The 13,149-nt window shown below is 37.9% G+C and overlaps 1 protein-coding gene across 1 annotated transcript in view; it reads right to left on the minus strand.

Moving 5' to 3' along the window:
- Window positions 1-13,149, minus strand: part of cadps2 (Ca++-dependent secretion activator 2) — a 249,958-nt gene that overhangs the window by 33,746 nt on the left and 203,063 nt on the right. The window contains 3 exon segments of the mRNA XM_055155697.1: window positions 1,720-1,734; window positions 5,464-5,611; window positions 5,750-5,905. Of these exon segments, the coding sequence (XP_055011672.1) occupies window positions 1,720-1,734; window positions 5,464-5,611; window positions 5,750-5,905 (319 nt within the window).

Here is a 13,149-nt window from a genome sequence, read left to right on the forward strand (position 1 = left end):
GTGTCAAGTTTCATTGCAAAAATGTAGTAAACCTACCGCACTTTGTGTGAAAATAAAATAAATACTGCCAAAGTTAAATATGTTGTTAAAAAACTCCAGTTACTTTTTATGTTTGTTATTAAAAATGAAAATGACATGTACCAAAGTTCTAAACTGCTCATTACTCGCATATTATTCATACTTCGAATCAAAAATGTATAATGTAAACTACAAACAAGCATAACATCTTTCATTTATCAAACATTTATCTTTTAGAAATCATTCTTAAAACATAAATAACTCCTTCATTTGTGTGTATTCTGCTGGCTGTGTTGGAATCGTGAGAGTTTTCCACCTAAAATGATCAAGTACAGATTGTTGGCTGTGCGTTTGACCCGGCCCGGCCCCTGGGACTGGGCACTGCGCTGGGATGCACTTATAGAGGCTGTGCTATCAAATGTGTGCTTCACTGGGCGCACTGTGGCCCGGGCAGAGAGCAGAGGGCACAGAGGAGGCAGGGGGGGCAGGGGGGGCAGAAGGGGCAGAAGGGGGCATAGGGACACTAGAGATGGATGGGGTCAGTAGGATATATTTGGAGAGCAAAAAAAAAGTCGGGAAAGTGAGACGAAAATGGTACTTGGATGATCTATAGTTTTCAATTTAAAGGGCCGATATTATGCCATTTTCTGACTTATGTATTCATCGCAAACATCCCTGGAGTTGTGTTTTGTTTCCTTCACACATGTTTAACTCACAAATCCTGCATATTTTTTTCTCAAACTGAATACAGGAAGTGTTCCACTGTGATTTCCCTTTGCTTGTTGGTGATGAGATATTTGTGAGGTCATGTCCAAACATTTTTCCATGGAATACTGTCAATAGAGTCCGGCTGCTAACAGCGCACGAGCAGGGCTCCGTTTGGGAGGTGCACTTGTGATGAGAGTCGCTCTTTTTCTGCGGCGACTCAATATAAAGCAAATTTAATTGAAGATGAAGCAAGTAAGAAGTAAGAAGAAGTAAGTTCCTTTAGAAAAGTTTTTCAAAGCCTGGTGTGCAGCGTCTTCACTCACGCCTGCTCCAGCGGCCATCTCTGGGTGCTGGCCCTGTCCTGCCGCTTCCTCAGTTTAACCTCCTGGCACCACTAATGACATCACTCTGTTGCAGCCAATGAAATAGCGGCAGGGGTAACCCTGTCATCACATCACTGAATACATTTCAAAATGTCTGATAAACAAAATGTGAATTAAAATGTGTTGAGTTTGGAAAAATATTGGAATAAATTTATATTTTTTATTATAAAAATAAACTGTCAAATATTAGTAGGGGCTATTTTGTCTTCCCCAAATATTGGTTGTGACATGTCCTCACCATCCCTTTGCAAACCTACACCCTTGTAGCAAAGGCTTACTCAGTTTTATGTGTGAATGAACCAAAACACACACTCTGGGTGTGTTTTTAACATTCTGACATGGCTTAAAGCTCAAAAAAGTACATTTTGTATAATATTGGACCTTTAAAAGCACAATATTTATCTATGTACATCTTAATGTAACAAATAACTTTCGGTCAACAGTTGGTTTGAATGTGTTCACCTGATGTTTGTGAAATGTACGGTATTATCAGAATCTCACACACATCTCCTTTATTAATTGACATGTGGATGAAGTCAAATATAGTGTGAATTGTCATGCTGAAAATGTGGTGGTGAGGAGAGATCCATGTTAAGCCTGGAGCACTTACCCATTGTTTGTCAGTCTGGATTCAAACAATGACGGGTGTGAGACATATGGACATGCGGGGAGGGCCACATGCAACAGAGAGAGAGAGGCAAACAGGTCAAATGCATACACAAATGTACTGGCAATGTAAAGACTAAGGCTGCAGATCAGCACTTCTATATAATGGAATTTGTTATCATATCTACTGTACATATTTCACTGGTTTATGATGTTGTTGGGAATCCTGCGTGAAGTTCTGTTAATGTTGTCACGATACTTAAATTAAAAGTCAATTTCAATACCAAGGAATAGATTCGAAACTCAGTACAGCTACTGCGATAACCAAAAACTTTATTTTGGCAACATAATGTGATTTCGAACATTCCGTCATAGTACTTTCTTTTATATAACCATGTGGCCTTATATCTGTGTAATCCATCAGTTGTCCAGGCAGGTTCCATAGCGGTCGATGTGTGTATACTAGTCTATGTGCTCTTATACTTGTTCAGACACAGCTCAAAATCATTCTAAAGCTATTCAGGAAACTTTCATTTCTGCCCTGTGAATGTGACTAGTTTAGTATTGATACCTGCACAAATGAATATCTAGTTTCTGGTTTCGATATAAGTTTTAGTATCGATTAGTGTCTGATTTTCAATACTTTTGACAACGCTAATGCCTATGAAAGTCTACGTCATTAAAAAAAAAAAAAAAAAAAAAAAAAACTGTATAAAGAACTAAAAGCATATAACAATTAACAATAATTAATTAAAACTTATTAATAAATGAATGTATAAAAATAATGATTATCTTTATTAAAATTAATAGTTAACAGTTAACTGTAAATATGCACTTTTAATTAATTTGTTAAAACACAATACTTAATAGTGTGGTAATTATAGTTCAACATAAATTATAATTTATTGTCCTTAGAGATGCAATGTAAGTTTTCTGGTGAGAGTTCCGTCACTTACTTGTTTCCATGGAGATGTTATTGCTTGTCTAGACATTCCACAGAATGGCATTAAACTAATCTATCTTGCATTCAGGTCTATTCAAATACATTTGGTATGTAGTTAATAAAATATAGCTGATACAGTTTGGGTAAACAAAAATATACTGACACTTTGCAACTGGTGTCTTCAGCATTACTGGTCAAGCTAACCAGATGCACTGCTCTGTCTGAAGCTCTGTTACTCAAATACTAGACTTTAATCTGACTCACTTTTTTGTTGAAAATCAAACACCTAAATGAAACGAACACTCATATTATATTTTATATATATATGTGAAAATATTATATATATGAAAATGCACTTAAATCCATTTTGAAAAATATACTGACTTTTTAAACCATCTAAAAACGTATCAGATTATGTTTGCTAATGTGTGCATTGTGTCTCCATAGTAACTGCCCCCTTTAAAAGTGCACATGACAGGTTTTCATGATTTTCTAATTATGACTTGAATTGGTGGGACAGCACATATGTATGTGTAAATATTTATCACAGTTTTACATCAGTTGAGTGACAGCTTGTTTGAAAAATGTAGCAAATAAAATAAAAGTACAAAAATGCATACACTAGCTCTACTTGCGTTATCAGCATCCACAATGCAGAGACAATGTTGTGATGCTGTGTAATTCTGACAAGCTTTGGCCCTTTATATTATGGTTGCCAGGTAAGTTATTAAAATTACCTCTATATATGTCACATCTGCTGCCCATGTCAAACTTTGAAATTATAAACATCACTAAAATAATAAAAAAGAAAAAAAAATGTATTTAAGATTTTATTAAATATACAAATATTAACTATGTTTTAGTGAAATTACTAGTCTAACCTGAAATATAGACTTTAAATACACTGAAAAACTGATCCATGCAGATACATTTAATGCCATTCTGTGAAACATTCCATTCAAAGCCATGAGATCTCCATGGAGACAAATAATAATAATAATATATATATATATATTTTATTTATTAGGTGCCTTTCTGGACAATCAAGGTTGCCACAACAAGGTTACAACAATAAACAAATACAATTTTAAAAATACAGTTAAAAATAGGTGACAGACACACCATCAGAAAAGTTACATAATGCACTTTTAATGGCAAATGGCACCGGCAAATAACAATTCCTTAACATATTATCTCCCAATATAAAAACACTGCCTAGACTAGATACATTTTAATTTAGGTATTTAGCTGCTGTCTGACAAATAGAAGACAGTCATCACATATTTCTTTTTTCAGGATAAAAAAATAACCAGATTTACAGACAGTTTAATTAAATCATCAGTCATGGCTTCAGATTTTGTCATGAATTAATATAAAAATTATTCTCTTGATGCAGTTGCCAGGGCTGTAGTCAAAACATGCAATTTCAATTAAAAAACAGCTCCGCTCTGGCAACTCATTACAGCTAAACTTAACTAACTCCACCGCAATTACAAATGAAAAACAACTTTGAGTATAAAACTGAGTTTAAGTTAGAGAAATTTTATTTATTCTCTGGCAGTTTCGTTTTCCTGTTTATTATAGCTCTATTGAATAACTGTCTAATCATAATAGGATTTCATTAGAATAAAAACATCATGAGATGAAGGTAGGCATGGTATACATACATACATATAATCTAATATTATTATTATTATTATTATTATTATATACTGCTGACATGAAAAAAAGTGCTTTAATTTGGGCAGCCCAAATTACTGCTACTGCTAAGAAATATATATCGAAATATCCTATAGTATCCTAGGGTACTAAAGGCCTAAATGCCTCACCTACTGAGGAGATAAGGACACTTTTCAATACATTTATCAGTACCTCGAGTACAAGAATATGTAACTAAATTAAATGTGTGACAAAGAGAATCTCAAACTGTTGTTTGAGCTGTGTTTAAATGAACTGCATCAGATCAATGATTCATTGTGCTCTATTAGCTTCAAACTAAGGCAAAATATAAAATGTATTCATGTCTTTTCAAACTTTACCCACAAGGACAATATTTATTTGTAGCAATAGCTGTTGCCTGTATATCCTAATAGAGCTGATATAAACTCCTCCTCTCTCTGCGTGTGCAGCTGTAGTGGTACCAGTCAGAGCTAGTGCTGGTCTGGAGTTCTCCACAGAATAATTGATCAGGCTGACTCGGTGAGCAGTGGAGTGAAGGTTAAGAGAACAGCGAGCTTAGCTCTCTGTCAAGACGACATTGGCCAAGGGTTGGCTCTCAGCGGCGCCAAGGCTAGAGCCGAGCTGCTTTATGGTCATCCATTTAACAGCCAGTGGAGCGCGGGGCTGTTTGCAGTGAATACAAATACACCTGAACTCAGCGCGCAGGCTTTCAGCGCAGCTCAGACACAGCTCTGACCTCCAGCAGCCAGCCGCAAAGAAAACTCTACTTCAGGCTTCAGCAGGCTCTCCCACACTGACCAAGGACCACAGGTTTAACACAGAGAGGTGGGCTGGACACATTCACTCAACACTTTACATGCTAAAGCAAGTGTCCGTGTGAAACACTTGTGCATTCTGCATTATTGTATGAAGACATCACATATTACAGTCTGAACTTGGTTTTAGACTTGAACCTCAAAAGCTTCTCTCGGCAGCCACTTAAGCAGTTTATAGCCTTTCCCTATAGCTGCAAACGCATGTCAGGTGAAACATGTAGTGTAACAGTACATCTAAGTACTGACCACCATGGGCCTATCACTACTTGCTCAGCTGTGCAGTAGAAGAGTGTTATGCTATGGCACCCACCTCCTGGCCCGTGTCCAGCACACAGAGTTTGGAGCACTGCTTCTTGGCATCCATCAGTACATTAAACATGGTACAGACCGAAAGTGGCACCCGGAAATCAGTTGATTTACTGGACTTCTGCATCTTTGACTCAAACGCTGACTTTGTTCTAGAAACATAAATGAATAAATTAATTATACTAACTTGCTATTAATGAATGAAATTGGGAAATGGCCAAATTACTAAATACTTCAAAATAACACCACATATTTGAATGCCTTAGGATTTAGCTGGACGTGTGTCTAACCTCTTGACACAGGCCTCCATCATGTCACTGGCCATCAGTTTAAGCCTCTGCTCCAGGTGTTTGGCAAACTCAGGTTCAGGCCAGTGCAAGTCCATCACAAACATCTGCAGAGCATCCAGCTTCCAGAACAAGTCTTCTGATGTGGCTGTACCATTGCTGTGAGGACAAAAGTGCATAGCAAAACTCAATAATAACCAATATGTGGGATCAAGTAGGATGGTTTGTAGTGTTGGGTTTTCAAATGACAATACAGTGTTCAATAGGTAAACTGTTCTAAGTTTCATATAGATACAGATACAGGGACTTTGAACCTCCTGATGAATTAAAGATAATATCAAGAGACATTAAAAAATATAAAAAGGTGTACCTATTTTTACACAGAATTGAGTATGTAAGCAGTTTTCTTTTCAGACATATATTATAAGGTCAAAATAAGTTAGTCATTTATGTATGAAACAGCAATATACAAAATCATGGAGAAAAATGACATTATGATGAATGAGGCAGGAATTTCATTGGACCCAGAAGTACAGTTATAACATCATCATTTCACAGTACAAATGAGATGGGACAGAGTAAGCTGTACATGTCTTCTTTTGTTGATATGGCTTCAATGAATATAAAAGAATATATAAGCTTGAATATGTGAGCAAAAATCTGGTGATGTCTACAAATAATTTATGGACAAGGTGCTCGTTCACTTTCACTGGTGTGGTAAAAAATTATACTGTACATAAGAAATGAAAAGTCCACATATGCATTGCTTTCTTCTGCAAATGAGTTATGATTAGAAATTCACAGGGATTAAGTCACTTTAACTGCTCAGACATTTGAGCAGAAACAAATAAAACAACATACCTTAAAATCAGTGGGTATATTTTTGTTTCAAAAATTTACTAAATAGCTGAAAACAATGTATTAAAATTTAACTTTTGTTTGTGAGTCCTAAGTCACTTCCCCTTCAGAGCACTATCACAACACAATAAGCGTACATCCCAATAATAAAATTACTGTACTTCGCATTGGGTGTGTGAAGTTGTTGCGTACGATTTTGTATCATGTTTTTATATATTTAAGTAAAATTTTCGTGTGGGAGCATGGATGATGTAGGATTGTGGGCTCAACACTGGACAGAATCTTGCATCTTAACTGTAAGGAAGGTTCAAATAGGGGAGAGATTGATAAATTACTGAAACATGCATGGATTACATTTTTAAACCTCTTCATGCCTGTTTTTGATGAGGGGACACTGTTATAACATGGTAGAACATTAAAAATACTAAGTAAAAAATCAACACTCGCTTTAAAGTGTAACAATTCCACTATTGAAAGGTGATAGGCATTGATGATAGGCTTTGCCATCTGCTAAAATACCTTGTGGACAAAATACACTAATAGCGTAATTTAGCTTTTCAATGGGTTAAGTGTTAAATGGTCCTTTTCAGCACAAACAAGCCCGATTCAATGACATAACACTCAAAATGTACTTAAGAATTGGCGGAGTAAACATATTTATTGTTCAAAATGTTTTCAAGTAGAAGAAAACTCATAACATTACATTTGAAAAAGTGCACCACAAAATACTAATACCAACACTATTAAAACTGCAGCTACCTCCACTCCTACTGCTGTGACTGTTTCAGCACTGAAAGCAACATCCACCCTGTCACTTATCTTACCACTCATGAACTTTACTTATCCACTAGAGAAATTACTTGGAAAGAGTAGCTCAAAAATGCAATATAAAACAATCAACAGAAAAAGCATCCATATACTAAGAAATAGAAAATTTAGTAATGGAACTAGATACTGATTTGAACAGGTATCAGTACAGAAGAATACAGAATTAAATAAGACAAAAACCCTTTAACAAACAGTTTTAGTATGATCTTGATGTTTATTGTAAGTACTACTAGTATAAGACCATGTGTCTGTAAAGGGCCCATATTATGGGATTTTCTGATCCATCCGTTATAATGTTGTTTCCTCATCAAAAACATACTTTACCTGTAAATTTGTTTTGATTCATTCACAGGTTCCACACACAAACCCTGTATATTTAGACTGAGTTCTTCTCACAGAAGGAAACACTCTGTTCCACCTTGTGATGTCATGTGGTAATACAGGAAGTAATCCACTGTGTTTTTAAACTCCATACACCTTCACTTGAATCATTTGGGTGATTACAGTCCTGGAATTGCCGATCTATTAAACTAAAGGTAAAAAGGAGCTGTTAACTTAAAACTACCAATGCATGACATCACAAGGTGGAACTGAGCATTTTGAACTTTGTTACTCAAACATGTGTAAATGAAACAAAATTAAACTCCAGGTAAGTTTTTGACGAGGAATCAACATTATAACATAGATGCCATACTATAGGCCCTTTAAAAGAAAAAAAAAGAAAAAAAAAATCCACTCCCTCCCTCACTTTTCTCACTTTGCCTTTAAAAGACTGTTACCTCACCAAAAGTGCCGTGCGCAGGACTACAGCACAAGCTTTGGGCCCACGTCTGTCTGTGTGTTGCAATTAAACGCTCTTGTGGCTATCCCCCTCTTGTCTAATTAGTGGTGCTCCTCTCTGTCCTGCTCCCCGGAGATCTGGACAGTCCCACTCTCCCGTCTGTGCTTGCTAACGAAGTGCCAGATTTCTGTTGTTTTTTCTTTTTTTTTTTTCATTGGACAGTAGGAGAGGATGAGAGCGAGGTACAGCCACAGTGCATATAGTAAGAAAGATTATAGAAAGAGGAGCCTTTTTAAGAAATGCACCTATTTAAGAAAAGCCTACTGGGACCCCCCCCCCCCATCCATCCGTCCCTCCCTCTCCAACATGGCCACCAACGCTGCCAGTTCTGTAGCTTCACGCTGATAGACACGGGAAAACACAAGCACGATCAAAGGGAAAATCACTGTAGCTTGGCACGCATTGTTTACAAGTGATTTAGCAAGCTGGAACAGTTAGCGCTTTATCTAGTCTTGATCTAGGACCATGCTGTTTGAGCTTAAAGGTGCACTGTGTAACTTTCTGGGTGGAGGGTCCGTCACCATGGAAATGTTGTTGCTTTGCCTGGAAATTTTCACAGAATGATATTAAACCTATCCGTTTCCAGGACAAGCACCAAGCCAATTTACAAGTCTGATATTTTTCAAGGTATTGTTTTATTGTAAAAACACCTATAGTTAAGTAATAAGCAAGTTTAAAGCCATACTGCGTTGCATTCCAGGGAAAGCAATCTCTCTAGCATATCTCCACAGACACAATCAGGCGCTGGACTCTTACCAGAAACGTTACATAGCGCCAGTGTTGTGCAAGTTCACACTTTTCATAAACTAGTTCAAAGTTCAGTTCACACTTGTTCAAAGTGAATAGTTCACGTTCATAGTTCACAATTTTAATTTTGAACTAGTTCAAAGTTCAGTTCATTTTATATTTAGATGAGATCTGTAAATGAAAGGCTGCATTTATTTTTCAAACTGACTTCTAGTTTACAACAACTTTACAAGATACACTGTTGGACAAGTGCCTTTAAAACTGTAATGTGTTATTTATGACTTGTTACTGTCATTTCTAAGTCATTTGTTACATTACAATATTACTGTATTTAAAATGTAAAACATTATATGACTATTGCAGCACTTTTAATTTACTCTCACCAGAAGAACTGTTAAAGGGATAGTTCAGATTTTTTTACATAAATCTGTATGGCATCCCATACATGCGGTCTGCGCATGTAAACACTGCCGAACTGAAGAAAGTGATGGATCGGTGCGCGGCTGTCACCTGGCGGCAGTGGTACGTACGGAGAGAAAATAGCACCAAGCGATTATGAGATCTGACTTTTTTGGCGACGATGGTTTTGTGATGCAAATGTATCACTCTTTTGAACACATATTGCTTTGAGAAGAAAAACGCTTTAGTGTACAGTCCCCACACAACTTGCCGAACTACTTTCCTCAGCACCAAAATGGGCCAGTATCTCGGCTCACCAGAGGCTTTCGGGGGGTAAGTCGGTGTGGATGCACAACACTGATGACGGGGATGCCATACAGATTTATGTCAAAAAATCCGAACTATCCCTTTAAGATGCTGAACTTTTGCACCGTATATGGACTGAACCAGGACTAAACCAGAACTGAACCAGAACTGAACCAGGTCCAAACCAGGACTAAACCAGGTCTAAACCAGGACTAAACCAGAACTGAACCAGGTCTAAACCAGGACTAAACCAGGTCTATACCAGAACTGAGCCAGGACTAAACCAGAGCTGAACCAGGTCTAAACCAGGACTAAACCAGGTCTAAACCAGAACTGAACCAGGACTAAACCAGAACTGAACCAGGTCTAAACCAGGACTAAACCAGGTCTAAATCAGGAATAAACCAAGACTAAACCAGGAGTGAACCAGGTCTAAACCAGGACTGAACCAGGACTAAACCAGGTCTAAACCAGGACTAAACCAGAACTGAACCAGGTCTAAACCAGGACTAAACCAGGTCTAAACCAGAACTGAACCAGGACTAAACCAGAACTGAACCAGGTCTAAACCAGGACTAAACCAGGTCTAAATCAGGACTGAACCAGGTCTAAACCAGAACTGAACCAGGACTAAACCAGAACTGAACCAGGACTAAACCAAGTCTAAACCAGAATAAACCAGGACTGAACCAGAACTGAACCAGGACTAAACCAAGACTACACCAGGACCAAACCAGGACTAATCCTGGACTAGAACTTGGAATCTAGGACCGCCCCTGAGAGAACCCCGAGTGCGATCGGGCGTCAGCTGCGTTTATCTCGGTGGAGCGCGGACTTCTGCGTCGGTCCTTTCGCTCAGGATCACGGTCTACGCGGGGCGCACCTCCGGCGTTTCACCGCTGCTGATATCGCGGTGATTTTAGCAAATTTGTATGAAGAAAAACGAAAAACCCACCATTTCAATCCAGGTTAAAAAGCATTGTGACGCGCGTTACTGACATATGTACCAAGTAAAATAATACGCGCGCGGAGCAGCACGTCCTGTGCGTGTAGATTTCAGAAAATAGGATCCATCCTATTTTTTGACGCTCTACACGAACGTCCCCGTCAAAATACACAGAGAGCATGTATCTATTGTTGTATTTGTGCATTTACCATCAGCACATTGTGCTCCCTGGGCAGTTGTGTATCATGTGAAAGAGCCCAGATCCACATACACTGTTAATTAGTGCTTTGAAATTTTCTTTTGAAATCCTTGCGTTTGCCGTGGTCAGCCTGTACAGAAGGTAAATACAAGCAGCTAAACGCGCCCAGTCAAGTTTGATTGACTTCCCATTGAGAGACACAAGAGCCCGTATGTTCCGCTAAAGCTGCCGGTGGAGTCGCCTTCGCGTTGACACGCGGCTGTGGTTTCACGAGGTGAAGTGCGAGCAGATCGTCACTCGTCAGGTGAAAACAAATTCCGACGTTTAACTGAACCCCAACAGTGACGTACGTCGTTCATCACACATAATTTGAACAAATTCACGTTCAAGTTCTTGATTTACAAAAGTGTTGCGTTCAGTTCAAAGTTCACTGAAAAATGAACGTGATCAATGAACGCGTTCTTTTGAACTCGTTCATGCACAACACTGCATAGCGCACCTTTAAATTTGATATCTGGCTTTGACTATTGCTGGATGTCTCCCCCAAATCTTCACCCCTATTTCATGCATAAAAAATAAATAGATCTTGAAAAACAACATGAAAGACTTTAAAGCTATTTTCATTGCTACAGGAGTTCAATTATCAAATGTGGTCGATGATTCAGAATTAGCATTTTGGAAGGGCTAATTTAAAAACAGATAAAAATTATTGTTGTCTAATCATTCTAATGCAGGGCCAGATTCCCCATGGTCTTTGGCATGGATAGTTGCACGACACACCAACACGCTTTTAACACAATTTGGGGTTGCACAACATAACTAGATCTCTTTCAGTAATGATAATACAACAACAACTGCTATAGCCGCATATTGTGAAAAATAAAATACAAAAGGCTTTAGCAACATTGCTCTGCCAAATTGCTAAACCAGTGCTGAAAAATTTATGTTATTAGGTTCTTTTTTCAGACCAAGAGTTTGTTTTCATACCTGACAGTTTCGACTGCTCACTAGCGGTCTTCCTCAGAGTGGTCAAGTGACATTGCTGTGACGTCTATAAACTGGGATGAGGGGGCTTTTTTCCTCTCACACACCTGGGATAATATCCTGAAGAAGTCGCACTGCAGATGGCGCTGTCATACTGCCTCCACCGGAAGGAAGACAGCGCCAGAAAGTGTATAAACTGACCGGACATGTCACAGCAACATCACGTGACCACTCTGAGGAAGACTGCTAGTGAACAGTCGAAACTAATAAAATAAATTAACTAAACAAGAATTAAACTCGACTAAGATTAGAAACAACTAGAACCAGATACCAACAAACACACACACACACAAATTAAAAATAAACAAACAAATCTAGGACTAAATAATGACTAAACCAGCACTCACTTAGAATGAAAACCACATCTAAACCTTGACAAAACCAGTAAACAAGAGAAAAAGATGGTGGGCCTGATATGATCCCCGGGCCAAACATTGAATAGGCCTGTTCAAATGTCTTCCAAAGAATGTCCCATTTTTCCATCATTCCAGTCAATCCTATTTACTTACTATTCTTTTTGCAGTTCTGCATTTGGACTTCATTTGATATGGTCTGACACCAGGCATGAAATGGCATATAAGATTCTGACACAGTAAAGTTGAGTTTACACTAAAACGTGCAACACACTTTTAAACCTATCTCTTTTCTTCCATTTGGTCAAATTCACCAAACACACAGAGATTAAAATGCCACAGTGAACCAAATGACTACAGGCTGGAACTGTGATACTGCAAAGCATCGTCTGAGCATCAGTGTCAAAGTGGAAAGCTCGGCATATTATAGAAAACGTACTGCTTTGAGAGGTGGATATAGAACTTAAAGACATTTTATTTTACCTATTTTACCTAGCTTTTGATTATTCATGATATTAAATGACCTCATGTGAAGGTGAAGATGAGGCAGAATAACGCTGACAAAAAAGGACTTTAACTTACAAGATGTCAGGTAGATTTATTCCTTGCAGGCTGAAATAGAGAAATCATGTTATTTTGAATAGATATTTTCAATTTAACACAAGAGGACAGGGGTGCATTACAAAATGATCTCAAAATGCAGTGCCAACAGTGATGTGAAGATTTAAATTAAGATGCTGACATGCGCTAAATGATTTGGATGCAATTATGAGAACAAATTGAAAAAAAACATGGCTATGAGTTCATGCAACATGTTCATTAAATAGAAGTTCAAGCAAATACGGACAGTACAAGATGGCAGGGTCGGTGCAAAAGATGGTC

The sequence above is a fragment of the Boleophthalmus pectinirostris genome, unplaced genomic scaffold (genome assembly GCF_026225935.1).
Source record: "Boleophthalmus pectinirostris isolate CB_2022bp ecotype Guang Dong unplaced genomic scaffold, ASM2622593v1 HiC_scaffold_2, whole genome shotgun sequence".
Lineage (NCBI taxonomy): Eukaryota > Metazoa > Chordata > Actinopteri > Gobiiformes > Gobiidae > Boleophthalmus > Boleophthalmus pectinirostris.